The sequence below is a fragment of the Anopheles funestus genome, chromosome 2RL, assembly GCF_943734845.2.
Source record: "Anopheles funestus chromosome 2RL, idAnoFuneDA-416_04, whole genome shotgun sequence".
In the NCBI taxonomy this organism is placed as follows: Eukaryota; Metazoa; Arthropoda; class Insecta; order Diptera; family Culicidae; genus Anopheles; species Anopheles funestus.
The window spans coordinates 2,464,514-2,484,304 of record NC_064598.1 but is presented as its reverse complement, the minus strand read 5'-3'; the positions used below and the strand labels follow the sequence as shown (position 1 = coordinate 2,484,304).

Below are 19,791 nucleotides of genomic sequence, written 5' to 3'. Positions count from 1 at the left end.
GGCGAACGATTTTCGGCTTCGGGAGAGACTTTTTTCTTCTTCCTGGGGTGCGCGCTCAAAACGCCACACCGTACCGGTCTCATGCATCCTTTTCCACTTGGACCAAAGGACCAGTTCAAGCAAAAGGGATTCACGCACGACGGGCGCCGTTCGCAAACATGTCCGTGGTCCAGTATCTTGCCCGGTGCTGCTGCCCCCAAACACACCGTAACGAACGCGTATCGCCGCAACCCACATATCCGTTCCGTATCTTTCCACCTAATATATTTGCTTTGATTAAATAATTAAGCGAACGTAACTTTGGGTTTCGCTTCTTTGATGGGGCCCGGTCTGCTGACAGGGATGTGCACCGGCCGAGGGTTTTTTGGTAACCCGAGAAAACCTCGCGCTTGAACACGCGCTGCTAGCCGGTGCCGAAACCTTCGCGAAAATTATAATAATCACTTTCAGATTCCTAATGGATTCATTTGCAGACCACCGTTTCTTCACCGGATTGGGTAGAACAGAGCTAGAATTTTCAGTCCGTTTCTGCACTGGACAACACACGTGGTCGCAGCGCTCTTATCGCTTTTGGGGTTTGAATTGGATGGTTGCAACCTTTCCTAACCTATGAAACCCCTGAAAGACGAGTACATGTGCTTGTGTGCCGGGAGAAGGAGAATACCTCGAGCAATATCAGATACAGTACGCTGGCAGGGCAAAAACGTGCAGTTTTGGACTGTCGTCCAAAATTTCTATCCATTTGGGGATGTTTTCTATTCGTTTTATCTGGAAGAAATAAAAGATTATCCTCTGCAACAACATAAATACGTTATGAATATGGAAAGGATGGAGCAAGTGTTCGCTGTCATTTAAAAAAAAAAACATCATTTGCAACTTGCATACGAATTGTTACACCTTGGGGAGTTATAAATATATCTTGGTGTGTATTGCAATGCACTGTAAATATTGAATACAGTGAACGAATAATAAATCCCTTATTGTAAACATATTTGCAAGATCGGTACATTTCAATCGACATACGATAGTCATTTATGTAAAAAACAAATCTTGTAAAACATTGAATCCTAGGGAGCACATGCACCATATCCTAGATAACCATCGCTGGCGCTAGTTTAACGATTCTGTTCAGCACAGAAAAAGCCTCTCGATCCCGTTGAGCCCTCGACGACGTTGGATTGTTGTGAAAATTTTATAATCTTTTAATAATAGCTATGCAGTAGTATTTTGCAGCTTGATATGCGGGAGAATAAATTTTATACTGCGAGTTGTGTAGCACACCACCCACTCCCAGGACATTACGGGCTGAAAGTTGCTTCCACCGATTCTCGAGAAATCGAGAAAAAGATATTCCCTCTAAACGAACCATTCGGAGGTGGCGTCGCGCAATAGACAACGAGCGAGCGGACTTCTAAACCGAATAACCCTCAACTCTGCCGTTTCTGTTCCTTCTAAACGACACACGAGATTTGTGGCAATGCAATGCATCGCCTTCATTTGCCCTATGGCCAAATATTTCAAACAGAAGCAAACGGGAGCGACGAGCGAGTGCATGGTTTTGCAGTATGGATTAAAAACCTATCCTACCCGTTGTTCTCAGATGACGGTACAACGTGAATGAAGTGGGTGTATTTACCTTGGTAAAAGGAAGAACATGAATTTTTGGCTAGTCGATGAAAGCTAGTAGCCACTTGGGTAGGATTTGATGTTGGTTTTCTGTACGAAAAATGGAACTCAAGCGGGCGACTTAGGTAAAACATTGAAGGGATTGGGAAGCGTTGGCTTCATTGACTCTCGCCATCTACAATTCATTTCCGTAACAATTTGACCAGACTATTAAGGCAAAATGTACCAAACGCGCGTGTGTGTGCAAATTGCATCAACCGAATCATAGCGATCTCAACACATATCCAATCATCCATTGCCAAGCATCAACATCCATGAGCGGCATGCCGGTTAATGTTTTATTCAAATTCGTATATGTGTTCGGGGAAGTTTTAATTCCAATAGCAGCCAGCTATGCAATTATTTACCACCGACCGATGCTAGTCAGCAGCAGTTCGGGTCAAAGGCAAAAGGGTGCGAGACTTTTGGAGGCAAAAGTCAAATAGGTAAGATTTTTTTTTTCTTGTTTTATTTGCGGCAATGAGCTTATTCGGGAGATGAGAGGTTGTATTTTTTTTTTTCGTTTCGTTGCTCTCCTTACCACGTTTTATGAACCACGATGAAAAGCTTCTCCGAAAGCTAATCGTTCTTCGACTCGATTATGACACAAATGAGTTCCCCGAGTATTAGTTTAGCAAAGTTGTGCCTTCTTTTCTCTGCACCGCAGCCCTGTTTTTCCGTGCTGGTGTAGAAAACCAGCCATCGGAAAAACGACTTCAATTTTCACTTGGAAAGATCGGTACGTACGGAATGTTTTCGCAAAACCCGGCTGTGGCTCTTGACGCTGAACTTAATTTCCACCCCCCACACATATCGGATGTGCCTTTGTGATACACATCAGACGGCTCTCGATGTGCAAACGTACGTGTGTGTAGCTTTTGCTAGTTAAACATAGAAATCTAATTAAAATTAAATCAAATGAAATTTAGATGAACATTTTGGTGAGCAGGAGCACAAAAACGCTTTGCAACTGAAACCGTCAAACGTGCCCCGACCGCTCCAATCTTTGGCAAACGCTTCAGTGCGAAGGCCTGGCAAGGATTTGACTTTCGTTGTTTTTCTTTTGTAGAAAATGTGTTTTACTTCCGAGCGATGTATAAGGGGAGTGGAACGTTTGCTGCTGAATGCGAAACCAAACAAAAAGACGTAATTCAGTGTATCGGGAACCAGTTAGGTGTGGGTGTGTACGATTTTGCGCGCGTGTGTGTGTATGGACGAGAGTGGGAATATCAGATCCGGCGCGGAAATCCTTTCGTTTCAAATTGTCTGGAACAAGATTTGCGCTAATCCTTCGCTCCTTCAGTGTTTAGGAGGAGACTGTCACCTTCACTTTGCTCGAAGGCACGGGAATGGGGGACATGGAGTTTCGGTTCGGAAAACTCTCGGCAATAAATAAAAATAAACAACTGGAAATTAAGTCCACTTGATTCTTATTAGGTATTAATTTTTGCTGGTTTCCGGAGGTTGTTCGGTGACCGTAAACGACGAACTCTCAACTTTGCCGAACTCGGGAAGCTTCCCGCTTTCCCGCGTAGGCCGAGAGTTGGTTTGATAACTAAAGGGTTGTAGTGTTTTGTCCGCTGTCGGCCAGGAAGAAACTGGCCGAACTGGTAAGCAATTCTAGCATCACCGCGAAAGGAATTAATGTTATGGGTTTTCTATGCTAATTCTTACGGTGGTCACCCCCTTTGGGCGAATACACAGAGTACAACCAGTGCTTTTCACCCAGCAGTTTGGCACTATCAAATGAATGGTTCTATCTCGGATCCAATTTTTCGAAGGACAAAGACCTCCATAGAAGAAAGAGTTTACTTACCGACAGATGATGCACTCCTTGCCATTCTGGTACTGACCGTTAGGTCCCCAGCGCCGGGGCAATTCGATAATGGAAACACCCTTTGGACCGGCCAGCGCGAGAAAGGTTCCGTCCGTGGACGGTAGTATCTTTTCCACGGTGAAGTTTTGCGGTGCCGATGGAATCAGCGTCTGCAGAGGTAAGAAAATGAAAAGGTAATGGAAAGACAGTTAAAATGTGGCATTTTGGAAAAAAGGCGAAAAAACCTACTAATAGCGTTGACAAACAAATTCTTATATAAGTATGGTTTGAGGTTTGGTGGTAATTAAACTACGATTCAAATTCGCTTGCCATCTTTATGCTCCAACTTCCTTTTCCAACTTTTTCAAACTTTCTTTCATAGCCACGATTCGTGACTCCCCCTCCCTACGCCTCCCACTTCTCCTCTTCCGGTGCCGTATCAAAACAAGAGGTAGCAATAAAAATTTTGAATTATAACGACAAACTCAGCCACCACCGCACCCAAAACCCATCGACCTCCGTGTGGTCGTAATTCATTAATGAAGATCCTTTTTCCACACAAGTACTACTGCGGGGGGATGATGTTAGCCGTAGCCGATGTTGCCTCATTTCCCTCGGGCACTTTTGGTTCGTCGACAGCAGCTGGAACATCGTCGCAATTGGGAGAAGGTTCCGAATCTGAGCCATTCGATAGGGACTTTTTTTAATGTTGGCCCATAAATATGAATAATAGATATAGACTGCTAATAAACTGTGTGTTCGAAAGTGGAGAAATTGTATCGATGTGTTCAAACCCCCTGCCCGAAGACTGGGCGGCTCACGGAAATGAAGTGCAAAAAAAAGAAAACGAGCACATTGTTGGGAGAAAATGGCGTCTAATTAAAGAATATTCAGAACGATTCAATTACGAAAAGAACGCCGCTGTCCGAAGGGAATGTCGGTTTTTGGTCATTGAGCTGAACGGTGGGAGACGAATGAGCCATGAAGCATTTCGGCGTTAGCATACCATTAAAGATTGATATATTGAAGCGCATCTGTCAGGGTTGAGTGAAAAAAAATTCTCCCTGTTTATGTTTTGTAGAACTGTTTCAAGTTAAACCAAACTTGCAATGAATAATGGCCGCCATATATCGGTATATCTGCGGCGAATGTTTAGCTTTGCTACACTTTGAACAATCAACTAAAGGTTTAACACACCGTATAAAATCAATACAAACAACTACAACGACGTAAGGATCGTAGAGCATCATCATGTCCATTAACTGATTATTTATCCCAATTCTCGAACGAAGTGATGTTTTTCGCCCATCTTCTAACGTTCCTGTAGCTAAAATATTTTGATCGCCGATTCAACGATACAATCAAGACGATGGAAAGATGTCTTTCTCGGAGCTGCAGTGGCCTTATCTATTTTTTTATCGTTAGCCACGTCTATCCCTTCATTTACATGATGATTTTCTTGTTTCATTCCATCATTCTACCTTGTCCGAAGCGTACTTATGCTGTGTATGATTTTCCCCCCATTCTTCTCCGAGACTGTTGTTGTTCCTTCGGTCGTGGATATATTTTTCCGCTATATTAACATCTCCATTACCTTGTCGTTTTGCGAGATAGTAAAAAAAAATCACAAAAACACGGCCACCGCTCGGTAACGGTAAAGTAATCGGCCCCTTGTTTCGTCCGACCTTACGTACACCCTTGCGACCTAAGCGTCCATCGATTTATCTTGCGCGAACTTCCGAAGCTCCGATATTGCCTCGTTTCAATTTGATGGTACCGACCATCGTGGGTGAAATTACATTACCTTTAAGGATTGCAACAATGTAGAAGACGAAAAAAAAATCTCCGCTCTTAGGGGCCGTTGAGCGCTTTACTTGTTGTCCTTTCTTGCTAATGTCCCAATGGCACCTTGCCTTCCGTCACGCGCAGGAGAGAAAGAACTTTTCCCCTGGCAAAACAACAAAAAATTGATTTTAAATCCTCCGGTTTTTACTGGTTTACAGGGGAATAAAAATACTGGGCGAAAAAAAAGCATATCAGAAATACAAGTAACTACTCTCTAAGACACATCGAAAAGAAAAAGCGAAAAGAAACGATATAAATAATGTATATACATTAGTCAATCTATTTGTGCATCCCTGTGGCGTCTCCTTCGCATTTGCCATCGTTCGCTGCCATTAGGTGGAATTTGGTTCACCTTGCGCTGGATGGGACGACAAAGACGTAAAAATTAAGTGTCTATTTTTTAATTTTCCATTCACGCCAGGGAAAAAAAAATATGAAAAACCTTAGCACTGCCTGAATGCAAGCCTTGGGCCATGGGGCATTGCGCCGCGAAATGACGGAATCGAATTCGACCAGATACGGGACGAGAATAAGGGCGGCTGTCCTCACGAGACACGAGACGGGAGGAATTGCGCCAAAAAATGACAAACTTTCACCAATAATTTATGCATGGAGGTCAAACCGAGCCGATGGACGCCGTTTGCGTACGGCCAGTTTCCTGACTGTTTCGGATGGTCCCCAGAGGAAGCGCCGGAAGGAAGAAAGCGAAACATTTCATTCCATTTTTAGCGTTTTCGTTTCATTTCCTTCTTACGGAGAAATAAAAAAAAAGTGATCATGAATGTCATTCTAATTGTCGAAAGAAATACATGGAATTCGCGCGAATACAGCAACATGTTCAACAAAAGCATGATTTGTAATGAAATACGTTTTCATTTCGAATTCCGACGAATTGCCGCAACTCCCCGAACGAGGCAACTGAGCAAATTTTTTGCAAAGTACACCAGCCAAATGGATTACCAAATCTGCCCAAGGCTTCTCAATGGAGATTTCAAACAACTTTGATTACTTGAATTCATAATCTATGAAACTCTAATCTAACTCAGCACATTCTTACCGGCATTGAGGTCTCTTTAGCTCCAAAATACTATTTTGTTCCCCATAAAAGCCCTTCACTGACTGGGGAGTATTTAGAGAGCTCGTTTGCGATTGCGCTTGAAAAATTGAAAACCAATCGATCACTGATTTATATTGGTCTGGCGTTTTTGGGGGACTTTACCGTTCCAAAGGGAGTTTCCTATGCCATTCTCTTCGACTTTCTCTCTATGTATCCACACTGCCACCAATCATGGGGCAGCATCCGAGCGGATGCAAGCCAACACTTATCAGCGATTGGTTCAGACGTCGATTTTATGTCGTTTGATGTAGGGGGGAAGATATCGATCGATAATATGCGAGGAGGCTCCCGTTCAGGATGAAACGACGTTGAAAGAACGAGCCAGAAGTATATTACACAAGGGACGAAAGGCTTCCCAGTAGCATTATGGATCTTGCGCTCTTGGGACTAAATTTTTCGTCGATCGGTAACGTGACAAAAAAACGAAGCAAAAAGGGTAAAAGGGTATTTTCTTGAATAAGGAAAATGATTTGTCGAATTCTAGTAACTGCATTTGATAAAAAAACGGTGTTTCTATTATTCAAATTAATCGATAATATTACCAAGTCGGGTGAATAGAGTCAATATTACTCTACGTATAGTTCTGCACAAACTCGTACTGCATCGCAATTTTCTCATGTTTCTTAATGATAATCTTGCATTACACTTCTCTAACTAGAACACACGAAAAGAAAGAAAAAAGACAAAATCTTTCCGAAGACAAAAATAAACTCAGTGTATGATACACGCTGGCATGCTTATCGCCGTTCCACAATTTCTCGGCTCCTGCTCGCGGCGAACATTGCACTGGAATTCATCTAACGAAACATCAGCTCCCATTAGCCGAGAAACAAGTTCACCTATCAGATTTTTTGTCAGAAGCATAATAGAACCCCGACCGATCCGGTACAACTTCGCGAACGTTTCTTGTTTGCCGCTGCCGTATCCCGAACGCCCGACCAAATCCATTTTGTGGTTACGGACGAAGGCGTCCACTTGGGCAGGTGAGTATGGTTTTTTTTTATCATTAACAACCTATCAGAGGTGGGCGCAAAGGGCGACCAAAGGGAATGGGGGGGGGGGGGAGAAATCGGTCTCGGTTCCAACCGAAGAGAGAGAGCCTTTGGCTCTGGGGTCTATATAATTTGCCTGCATAAACATATACGATCCATTGTGCAGTGCTGGTAGTTTCTAAGGGAGGAAACAAGCGGGATGGAGTGCCGTGGCATGTACTTCGAAACGAGAACCGAAGATACATACCGGGGTGGCTGTGTTTTTGCCCGCCACGTTCCATTCATTGCATGTTGGTGTGTTCCCTGTATTAACCTGGAATTAAAAGTCTGCTTTCTTCGCCTTAAGGATAAGACATACCATTTTTATAATTCATCGCGATGGAAGATGCACGACGGAAGGTGCAGCACACCCTACTGTTTAAGCAGCAAAGCCAAATAGTCCAATGGTTTTTTTTTTGCAACTGTGGGATGTGAGAAGACAACAAAACAGCCGGAGCAACATCCTGGGAAGAATGTTCGCTACCGTACCTTGCCATGCCATGCTTTTTAGTCTTACTTGGTACTATTTTTTGTATAATCGTTTTCGTGTCAGATAAGGCTGCTATTCCTGCTAGAATCCATCGGCAATGGGTTCACAAACGTCACGGCGATGCAGGACCGTGTGCAGCAACGGAAAACGAACTCATCAGTGCAGCCCGCGTGAGAGGAAGTGCACTATTCCCGACAAACCATGCGTCCAATGCAAAGTGCCACCGGGCGCCTCCATCTGCCGGAATGTTGTTTGTGACGAACGATTGTAGATCCCGCAGGTGCCGCTACTTTTCATCTTTATTCGCCTCCGTGGAAGCGAACTGAAGCAAGCAATGTGTCCAACACGGCTTTTTACCCTCTCCACCAGAAGGAATCTCGAAAATTATTTATTATAATACATATGCCCGCCTAATAAGGACTGGTTGCTGATAAGCTGAAGCGCATGAGGGCAATGAGCGTGGGATGAAGAGAACCCCAATATGGGTTGGTATCATCCGATGGTCCCTAAGGCGAGACGAATGCATTTGGGTATGACACGAAAGAAAACCCTCATCAAGCGGCGATGCAGCAGAAGGATGGTCGCAGATTTCGGTACATGCGTGTATGTGTAGGTGTGTGTGTGGTGGAAAACGCATAGAAAAAAAATAAACGAACAAGCAACAGGAAAGTAAGCGGAAAATTTGTTCACTTCATCCTTTTCCTTACGCTTCCATACCTCCAACCAGGCAATCCGGCCATCCCTCATTGTACAGTCGCAACATAAAACAACCAGCATCAACATAATCATCAGAAGCATATCATGCTTCGTCGTTCGTCTTTTCCAGCGACAAAATTAACCTTCTTCAGCATGCAAGCAACAATGTGTGCGGTACGAAATGGATCCTGTTGTGCGCTTACGGACCGGGACGGTTCCCGCAGGATGTGCCGGAACAGTCGGAGCCGGTTTCCACCCGCTTCGCATGCACATGTCGTGATTATCCACGCTGAACATTCCCAATTAAAAATTTGTTTTTCTTTCCCAAAACAGAAACACCACCGGATGGCACAGCGAGCAAGAAAGGAACTGCTTCCGCCCATTCAACCCTCGCCTGAGCGTGCCTGAGACATTCGCCCAACTCGTCACACCGTCATATCGAAGAATGAACCGCGATGTTTCGGAATCGTATATTAGATGCTATCGGGATTAGTACAGCACTTAGCTGCGCTGAACTCGAACTTTCGTCGAGTTGTTTGTGCCATCTCCAACCACCGGACGGGAGTGACATGTTTGTACTGAATCACACAAAAATAATAAGGAGCAAACAGAAAATTGCATTTTAATTTCCCGAGAATAACACAAACCTCATTTCCCAGCAAAATTCCTGCAATCTCAGAGAATACATAATGTAAAAGGGGGCCAAATTGTTTTGTAGCTTTGCAATAAACTACACATTTGATTCAACGATCTATTAAATGAAAGATCTCGTTACTTGGACACGTTGCTGCTCGATTTTTGCAGGGAAAACTTTTTCGCTTCCAACTCTCGTCAATGTTTGTCCATAAGTCATACATTTTACAGCTTTCAGTTAGCATAAGTATTACAGTTCACTGACGTCGTCTAGTGTCGTAAAATTTGATATCCACCATTCCCATTGGAGCAAAAGCAAACTTGAGGGGCATCAATTTTTACATCCCGACGAATGAAGTAAACAGCTACATAACAATCTTATAAACGATTGAATTGCAACATACAGAATTAGCTGAATGTGATCCAAATTCGAAGAAACAGCAAGGGAAAAACCAAAAACAAAATGCTGTTTGGAGCAGCATTGCGCTCCATAAAACTTTATTATGCATTTTGCCGGCATTACTATCCATCCGTACTCTTCCCTCTGGCGTAGCGAAACATTTGTCGAAGTGGAAAGAAGCTGTCTGACTAGAAGTCCTGCTTTTGTTTAGTTTAACACTTTTTTCGTTTGCTGGTTGAGCTAATCGGAATTCCTTTCTTGTTCTCCTCTCTCACCGGAATAGGGACAACAATAGATATTGTTTCAATTACAAAGTAAATATATTATTTTCAACACTCCAAATGAACGCCGTTCTTGAATTTCCCTAAACATGCACCATGAAGACATGGAAAGCAAATGTCCGATAAAGTGAATCGTTTATATCGAAGAAAGCAGGACATGGACCAGCACCATACTACACGCGTACACCCAAAAAGGGAGATGAAAAAAAACCTCCAGCATCACTTAACAAAATAATAAATAGCTAACAATTTCGTTTGAATGCCAATTTATGCACCCTTTCGAGCATTCCTTCCGCGCGTACGTGTTGACGCGAATCGAAGTGAATCCTTTTTGGGTAAACTCTTTCACTGCAAACACTCCCCATAGATGCTATTGAAAGAAACCCATAGAAAGGAAAACAAAAAAAATAAAATAAAACAAAATCATCAACAAATCGTCCTCCCCGGTGCAGAATATTTTCACGAAATTTGCATTTTTTTTCTCTCTTCCATTCCGAAGGACATCCGTTCGAGCGCTGTTCGAGTCATTGCAGAAGCCAATAATCGCGCTTCTTCTATGCTTTCGCTCCGTCCGATACACCTTTCGGAACTGTTTGGAGGACGGAAGGAGAAGTCTACTTTTCTTGCTCATTGACTGCGTTTTGCCCTTCAAACATTGCTGGCGAGATCACCGAATCGTGACGGTGTTGATGAATCCTTTCTAATTTAGTTTGAATTTCACACCTCGTTATGAGATTTTTTTTTTTCTGCTGTTACTTTCTCCCTCTTCCAGCGTGAAGATTGAATGTAATGGAAAATGAGTTTTTTTTTTAATTATTGTTTACCAACAGAAAAGTTCATGATAAAATGCAGGTAAATAAATAAACAACGAAACTAACAACAGCAGAAAAAAGGGCGAACCAGCAACGAGGAACTAAATTAATTAATCTGAACTTTTAAGGGCGCCGGAAGTATAAGCGTTAATTTCACACCATCATAAATAAGTTTTCACCTCCAATTGACTTCCGGCAGTGAACGATTGGTATTCGGAAATTAAAAACAAAAAAGCTTTTTAAGAATATATTATAATTGTTACACATTGTTGAATGCCGTTTTTCTTTGTGATAGAAATAAACAAATAAACGAACCAATATTTTTTATTTCTAATATTCAAAAAAAAACATCAGAAAAGGACCCTTTTGAAACAACATGTGTATGTATCAAATCTTATCACTCAAATATCCAACCTTAAGGAAGGATAAATGCAAAAATCGAAACTAAACCGGAATTGAGCGGCAATTTTTCTCTCATTCACATCCTCAACAACCCTTGAAGGTGCAGCAAATGAAGACAGAAAACCGTACGTCTGTTCGAAGCTTGTGAACAGCAAAACAAGGACCAAAAAAAAGGAGAAATAAACGGAAAATATAATTATACCTGTGCTGACTGCACTTTCAAGTGGCGCGATAAAACGGAATTTCTTTGCTGTTTGCTACGCTACACTCTTCACTACGACGGCGCTCGCCACTGGCCGACTGATGGTTGGCGGTGTAAAAATCACATCAAACAAAACGGGCCGCTAACAGCAAAAGGACAAACAAAAAATCACAGCAACTGCAGGAATCAAAAAGGTGGCAGAAAACGCGCCCAACATCATTCGCGAAACCGCCGAAAACGCGGTAGCAGAGGGAAAGTAAAAGCCAGCGAAAGGGAGCGATTCCATTGCCCCCGGGAGGTTACAGGACGACGAAACAGGCTGATATGACGATACTCGAGACACATGGTTTGGCTTGGGTGGACTTGATGGGCCATGCGGCGTTTTACTCCCGTTTGCCCGGTTGCTGGATGGAAGAAATCATGCGGTGGACAGAATGAATGAAACCGGATGTGTGTTGGTATAGATGAAATTGGTTCCCGTCGTTTGCCTTACGGTGATCGTGTGTGGGGAAGTGATGGTGAAAAAACCGCGCAAATCCACATCCCCACCAGACGGAAAGTGTGAGCGAAAACGAACACCGACCCGGCACGAGTGTGTACTTGTGCATGCATGAAGGCCTCTTGCGCGATGCTTTGACTTCCGCAGGTGGAATTTTCTTTGGCCTTCACCGTACCGTGGTCCCGCGCGTTGCGGTTGCTTTGCTGCTTCCTGGCTGACAGGAGTGCGATCGACGGCACTGCTCCAGCCAGACCGGCGAATCCGAATCCAGCAGCTCAAACAGGAAACCGGAACCGGACGGAAAGATCTCGGTCGGTAATAATTATAATCATAAATCGGTTGGAGATTTGTAGCACCCAAGTGCGACAAGACCCTCTGCTCCATCGTGGAAACCGCAGGAACAGGTACCACATTGCAGTGCATCATCGGTGATGGTAAAACACAGTGTAAAGGAAAACAAAAAAAACAACGATGCAAACCAAAAAATCACCAAAGCAAAACCTATTCCACAGCACTTCAACAGCCTCCACCTTAAACGGTGACCTCATTGAAAACGTTCGTCGGGGCAAGACTCTCGCGGTGGTGGGTGCGCGATATGGAAACTACAAACATGCAAGAAATAAATAAAATTACAAAGCATCAAAACGCAGCAGCTGCGGAAGTGCAAAACCCGCGCACTCAAGAAGTTTCCGTCTGTTTGGCGCAAAACTCGACACAGGTATGGAAATTATCTCGCTAAAGGGATGAAAGAACATGGAACAGAACTTGAATTTTCCACTTCATCGAAGTTCACAGGGTTGCGCGGTTGGCCAACTGGTGTGCTCGCGGTATTCGTAATTCAATGGAAAGCCCTGCCATCGTTCCAGGAGTAACCACCTAAAAGGCGCAACACTCGTGTGCTTGTGGTGTTTTCGAGAAAGGATACTTTGGCGGCAATTACATCACACGTTTTGCTGAGCAGCGAATGCAATTATTGTTAGTGACGAAAGAGCGACCAACAATTCATGTATGAGGAAAGAAACTTATGAGGAGCTCAAAGTTCTTATGATAACAATCATTCCAATTTCTTAAAGACCATTATCGGAAAAAATAAAATACTATTTTCCTTTCCTTACAAATCTTGTGGATCACACGTAGTGCAAGCGAAAAACACTAAATCCAATAGAACATGTTTAGCACCTTCGTAGAGAAAGACGGGCACGTTTTTATGCTCCTAATATTAATGCCCGGTGCCATCACTTCCTTTTCACAATGAGCGATAAATACAAAACACACCGATTGATGGAGGGATGATGACGGAAAATCAAATCAACGTTTCCGTCAGGAACTCGCTGGTTGTTCCTTCCCTTCTGGCGGAAGCGTACGTTTCCCAGGAGACTCGACACGGGCTGCGTAAAAAAAAAGTGGACCAGAGTGCCATTCCCATCCCACCTAGCCCATTATCCGATCCATCCGGAAGCCGTCCGGATGTAGTAACAGATGTTTGCCCATCAGCCTTGACAAATGGCCTGTGAATTAAATTGGTTAATAGATGATGGATACGTATCAGAAACATCGTACCACCTCCCGGGACCCGTTTTGATGATCGAAGAGATAGCAGGAACCATATTTTTGTACTACACAGAGCTCAGCAGTGCGCTGGGCTACGTTTATGGTCCAGTTCCACAGCCTCACAGAGTACGCCTAAGTGGCGGAAGGTACTGCACACTCGAAGGTGACGTTGACCATAATCATAATAATAGATCATTATATCGTTAGGGACTCCCGGGGTGGGAGAGAAAAGCAACAAAAATGTGTTACAACGTCGATGAAGATGATGATGATGATGAGAAAGGCACCAGTCCCCTCGGCGAAAGGACACGCGTCACGGGTAAAGGCCAATGGGTCGCCAAGAATCGGATGGCTTTGAGAAACTGGCCCTCAAAGACTTCCCAAAAACAGCCGAGAGTAAATTGGATCATGTCGGCTGAATTCACTTTCCAAGGTGTGAGATACGGTCGAGCTCAATATGCGACCTTCGTTTCTGTGGTCGATGATGCATACATGATTGAGAACATTTGGTCAACGTTTGCATGAACGAAAAGGCCACAATACTGTTGATTATATCCGTCGTTTTGTTTGTCTCTTTGACAATGATGTGAAGATTCTGCGCTCACGGGAAGAATAACTCTATTTACGATTATTGTTTTTCTTGTGTTAGGCGTTAAGATGAAGCAGGAAACAGGAAGTCCCCACAAGACGGTGAAAGAATGTGCTAGCAAACTTAAAATATTCAATTTTCCTCTATTGCACATTTTTTAGCTGCATTTTCGTTCGGGTTACTGGAAAAGCCCTACCCGCTGTACGGAGCTTTTCATGCAAATTGGTTTCATGGTGGTTGGCCTCCGCTGGAGCCAGTTATGGCAATCGTTTGATGCTGTTGCTTTTGTCTAACAACGAGCGTAAGTGATCATTTTTAAGCATCTTTTCGCAACGATGCACTATTTTCATGAAATTGAAAAAAAGTACCGCCGAACCTGACACATTAAATGTAATTTTGTAAAATGTGTTTAATACAAATTGGATATGGAATATAATCAAGAACTTGTGGCTCATATTTCGGTTATGGTGGCGAAAATGGGGTTCATACCATAGTACCATCTAATGAAGTTTTAATGGAGCTATTTGGACTATATTGTTTAGTTTCCACGTACCATTTTTAAAGCATGGTTTACAAGGAAATACAGTAAGCCACGGTAGGGCATACCACTTGTATACAGAAGACTTCCTTCAATGGAAACCATAAGCAAACACTTCATAATCTCGCCACAGAAGAATTTGACGATTGCTATTTATCGACACCATCGTGAAGGCCGCAAGTCAAGCAGTAGAAGATTCATTTAGGAACTGCCGATCCTATTGTTACCACAACAGCAATCCGCTTTAGGTCCGTGGTTTCATCATGTTCAGTGGTAACCTTGTTGCACGCTCGTATATGTAAGCTCGGCTCTTGGAGAGATTTTATTTGTTCATCGCCTCCACTCACAATCGTAAGTCCGGGAAAGTTTTTCGCCGTTTACTTATTAATCTCATATCCCCGCCGTCGTAATTCAACACACAACACAACAAAGGCAACACATTGACAATGTGCTCCACACGCGACAAACAGTTCCATCCCCGAGCCACAATCATATTTTGATCCACATCCGGTTTGCTCAACTACGGAGCCGTTCTAAAATTTTCCATCAAACATCTCCGAATTGTGTGCGAGAATTTGATCCATTTCCCCAATGGGAAGGAGGGAAGCAGCTTTGGCTTTGTTTCTTGTGTTTGATGATAGGTTGTAGGATCATTTTTATCTATTTCATTCTCCATGGCTTCAAGAAGCTAATAATCAACACTCGCGATGACTTCAACTTTTCACTTCCGTACGTGGCCGCTTAGGGTTTATCTTATCATCATTGTCTTGTTTGGTTGTGGCTAGACCGAAGGAAATTCTTTCTCTAACTCTACGCAGAGACTCGCTTACTGAAAAGGATAACCAATGATCCACAAGCTTTTATTTTTTTTAAACTGACGAAAGAAAAGCGCGAGAGATAGAACTAAAGAATGAGCAGTATGAGAGGGTTGGAGATGAGATTGGTTTGGGAAAAATGTTCGGTGCTTTTTGTGTGACATATTTGTTCTACAAAATGTTGTACCCCAAAGTTGGGCACATTTTCACAGGCCAACTTCATTGCGACGATCAGGACACTCGAAAAATCACATACACAAGATTGGAAACCTTTGCCCTCGGTTCCTGCAAACCTCAAACCTCTCAATCCATTCATACAGGCAATCTTGTTCTGTTCATCGAATGCCTACGAGAAGCTACAAAAGAACTAGGACGTGGATGTGACACGAGTGGATGCCAAAAACTCACGCAGCGACAATCGGAAGGCAAATAAAAGGACGCCCCCAAGACAAACGGCTTCCATCACTATTTTCTTATTCAACACTTGCACTGTGCGTGATTGTACTATTTCGACTTTCTTCTTCTTAGGCCACAAGATGCCCTGGCTGGAGGGTTCGACGTATGTCTTCCATTCATATCTCTACATCTTCCATGGATCGTCTAACGTTCCGTCGTCGCGAAGCGCGGTAAGATTTTAGTATTCTTGGAATAAAAATGTGCTTTAGACATCGAGTGGTCTAAGGGACAGGCAAGCGTGGATTTGTACATGAACGGGCGGCAACACTCATCGGAAGCCGAAATCAAGAGATACGTATATAAATCATCGCCATCCGGTGCGACCGTAGGAACGCATGGAAGAAGCAATATTTTTCCCGTGTTCTCAAAAACCTTTTCCACCATCAAGAAAGGTAAAGGTGATGAAAAAGTTAAACATAAATTCCACACAAACGAAGAAACCAGTGTTTAGTATTTTTCCTATTTAGGACTTAAAATTGTATTAATCAAGGAATACAATCTTTTAATGATGTATTCGTAAAAACTATCTGTGATTTCAACTGTGACGATAAATGTGGAAAACAACAGCCCGGAAATTCTGAATACCACTGTCGGTGGTAACTGGCTCTATCCTATATCGTCCTGGCAAAGAAATCCAAAAAGGTGACAGTAAATATATCAAAGATGCTGAAATGGCAAACCATGACAAAGCGCAGTGCCACTGCCGCACTCTTCGACGAAGGTTGGCCCTTTCGATTGCAGTGCAGTGTCTGAAGCCTGAACGGTGCATGTTGTACGGATGAAGCTGGAGAAAAGACCGGATTGAGGCGTAAAACTTCGGCAAAGAACGAACATAAAAGTAGAGTGATAATTTTTAAAATATTATATAAAGAATGAACTACCGGCAACAGCAGGCAGGCAGCAGTTTTGGCTGGCACTTTTTTGCGTGGAACCAGATCCTGGGGGAAAGGAAAAGGCAGCTGCTGTTGGGAGTAACGGACATGGATAAAGGCGGCCAGGTTCATAGTTCGCCCCGGGAGGTGGAGTAAGAAATGGGAAAAGTTCCGTGTTTTAGCAGTACCGATGCACAACGCAACGACCTAGCGGACCAGAACGGTGTCCGTTTTCGGTGATCAAGAAATACGTGCACAACTATCTGCCGGGAATCGGAAGCACCAAAACAAGCACCCCTTGGAGAGCTGCGGCGAGGGAAGGAATTATTTTATTATTACGATGAGTGTGGGTACAATTTATACTTTTGAGATACTATTATTAGTGCAGTTGCGAAATTTCTTAATACTTCCGTAATTAAGGCTTTCTGGTGTCGCTTCCGGCAAGGTTTTGTTTTACTGCTTCCACGATTTTATGGCCAACTCATCGACTGGCTGGCGGTGTTGTCCATGTACGTTAGCTTCATGGTCGTGCGTTTTAATGCCACATTAAATCCGATGATCGACGTGACATAATCATTATCACATCCCGAAGCATATTGATGGATGAAGCGCAAAAAGTGCTCGCGCCTACCCGGTGTGCAAGGTCGCATCAAAATCTCTACCCAAAACGACCGGATATTTTGGCTTGAAGGGAGAAGAAGAAGGATGTGGATACATCACATTACCGTACTACGGTGGTCGGTTTTCCGCGCCCATCCATCCTTTGCGCCACACGGCGACAGAGCGGAATCACCTTGGGGAATTATAATTTTATAAATGGGTTGGGGATGAAAATTTATGAGCCCGCTGCTATTCGCTCGTCCAGAGCATAAATTTGTGAATGATAAACCAACCACCGCACGGACACTTACAAAAAAAAGGTAGATGCAACGGTGCGCATGCACACATACAAGGAAAATAGTGTACAGGAAAACGGTAACAACGCCGGGAACCGTGTGCTTGGAGACCGGGCCAAAAGGAAAAGTTTTTAAAAATTTCATTTGGGATGAATTGGGTTTTCCCTCATGTCGTTGTCACCTTCCGGTGAATTGTTGGCTTCATCCCCGGATGCTTCTCATTTACAATGTAACAAACGTATCGTTTATGGAAAAAAGGTAACGTATACAACAGCATTTCTTTGATCTGCTATTGGCTTGGGTTTTAAACCAGTAATATTTAAGTATGTTAAAATTATAATACACTTTATCATTCTGATTTCAAGAGCTTCAACTTTACACAACGAACCGATGGAATGTGGTACAGCAAGTTGTACAAAGATACATCATTAAAACAGTAATATTTGTCTCTTATTTGCGATAAACCGAAACAAATCATCTTTAAACTGATTTATGTCAGTTCCTAAGCACTTTCGGCTCTATTAGCCAAGGTAGGTTAAGGGAAAAAAAACATTTCATTATTTATCACACCAGTCCCATCACCTGTTTTGTTGCCATGCCTTCCCATCGGTCCTTTAAGTTAACAGCATTCGATATAATGATCCAGCCGTGCGCGGGCTTCGACTTCCGCGACGCAGCCATCGCTGGTAAATGATACAATTTTTATGGATTGGCAGGACAGAAATGACAAAAAAATAGCCAATGTGATCACCCTCGGGCGCACCAATGTTAATCATTGCTGTGCTTGGTAATTTCGCCTTGAGGTACCAGAATGCTATAGAAGCTAAAAAAAAAGGAAAGGAAAGTAATCGACCCCTGGTGCGGACGGTCGCGGTGAAGAGATGGAGCATTGTATGTGTCGGATTTGATGAAGTAGGAGGGTGTTTGAGAAAATCCATTATTTTCAAACTTTCCTTCCATGATCGCTGCTGCTCATGCTGCTGCTGCTCGTAAAGTAATAAAATTTCCTTCCTATAATTTAAATCGCTCTCGCCGAATGAATGTCTAAGAAGGAGGAAGGACAATCTACGGGGGTTTTGAAATGAAATTTCGTTTTCGTGCTCGGTTCTTTCGGACCACGAGATAACAAGCGCATACGCCACACGACGGCGAAACGGGGTATGGGTCAGTAACGCCGAGAAGGAAATAAAATTGTAGAAAGGTAAAAAGGTACGAAAATAAAAAAAGCGTCCCTGGCGATAGGCAAAGTGGACGAATAATGAAATGAACCACAGATATTCGTTTCCGTATGAGCCATGGCACAAGGACCTTCCGCCGCTCGCGATTGCATATAATTTAAGATTATGGCCATAAAAGCTAATTAGACCGATAAATAATCCATTATTATTTGATAAATTGCCGGCATCGAAAACTAGAGGCTGACTTTGAACCGCGATGCTGATTTATTTAGCGTTCCCAGATTGGATGGACAATTTTACGCCAGTTCAGCAAAAATCGTACGGACGGTAGTTAATGTCGAAAACCCCTGCCTTCTAGCCGGTGACAGAATAACGTCGATTTTTGAGGTTATGCGTATAGACAGACAACAATCAACTTCATCGCTTCCCTGTCCGATTTACCTGGTGTTTCAGATTATCCTTCTTGCGGGAAGCTGCGGCTCGCCAGTTCAATGCCAGAACACAACAGTTTTTCGCGTTCCAAACGAACAACATATCATCTTTCGATTCCACCAGATTCTGCGTATGTTTATGATCGTCCGGCGAACAGTCGCGGGCCACTTGAAACAACTTCGTTTCATTGAACCCGAAACTATCCGTTTTTGTAGCCATGTTAATGCACTGGTTCTAATCACTGCACTGCACACAATTATCACTTGGAATTACAACGCTTGCTGGGTAAAATCACAATTTAGCGCGCTTTAGCGGCACATGCATAGCCGAACAAAATGTAAACAAACAAGCAACTGCTGCGAGTTTCCGTCTGACAGCTCTGTTCGAGCACTTTCGTGCTTGGCAGCTGCTCGAACTGCTCGCCGCTCGAAACGTCACGAATGTAACGGACATTCAAATTGAAATTACAACAAACGGTTGACGAATAAACATGACCGAAATGAAACGTTCTACAGAGCGTGTTACGACTAAGCTTTTTTGTGTCTATTTAACACAAATCATCATCTTAATAAGTT

The 19,791-nt window shown here is 43.2% G+C and overlaps 1 protein-coding gene across 1 annotated transcript in view; it reads right to left on the bottom strand.

The window, feature by feature from the left end:
• The window catches only part of LOC125762570 (nuclear pore complex protein Nup88), a 50,207-nt gene extending 30,603 nt beyond the window's left edge, over nucleotides 1-19,604 (bottom strand). The window contains exons 1-2 of the mRNA XM_049424813.1: nucleotides 19,226-19,604; nucleotides 3,482-3,651 (exon numbers count right to left, since the gene is read on the bottom strand). Coding sequence (XP_049280770.1) covers nucleotides 3,482-3,651; nucleotides 19,226-19,435 — 380 coding nt within the window. The 5' untranslated portion in view covers nucleotides 19,436-19,604. The remainder of the gene's footprint in view (nucleotides 1-3,481; nucleotides 3,652-19,225) is intronic.
• Between the last annotated feature and the right edge of the window lie 187 nt (nucleotides 19,605-19,791).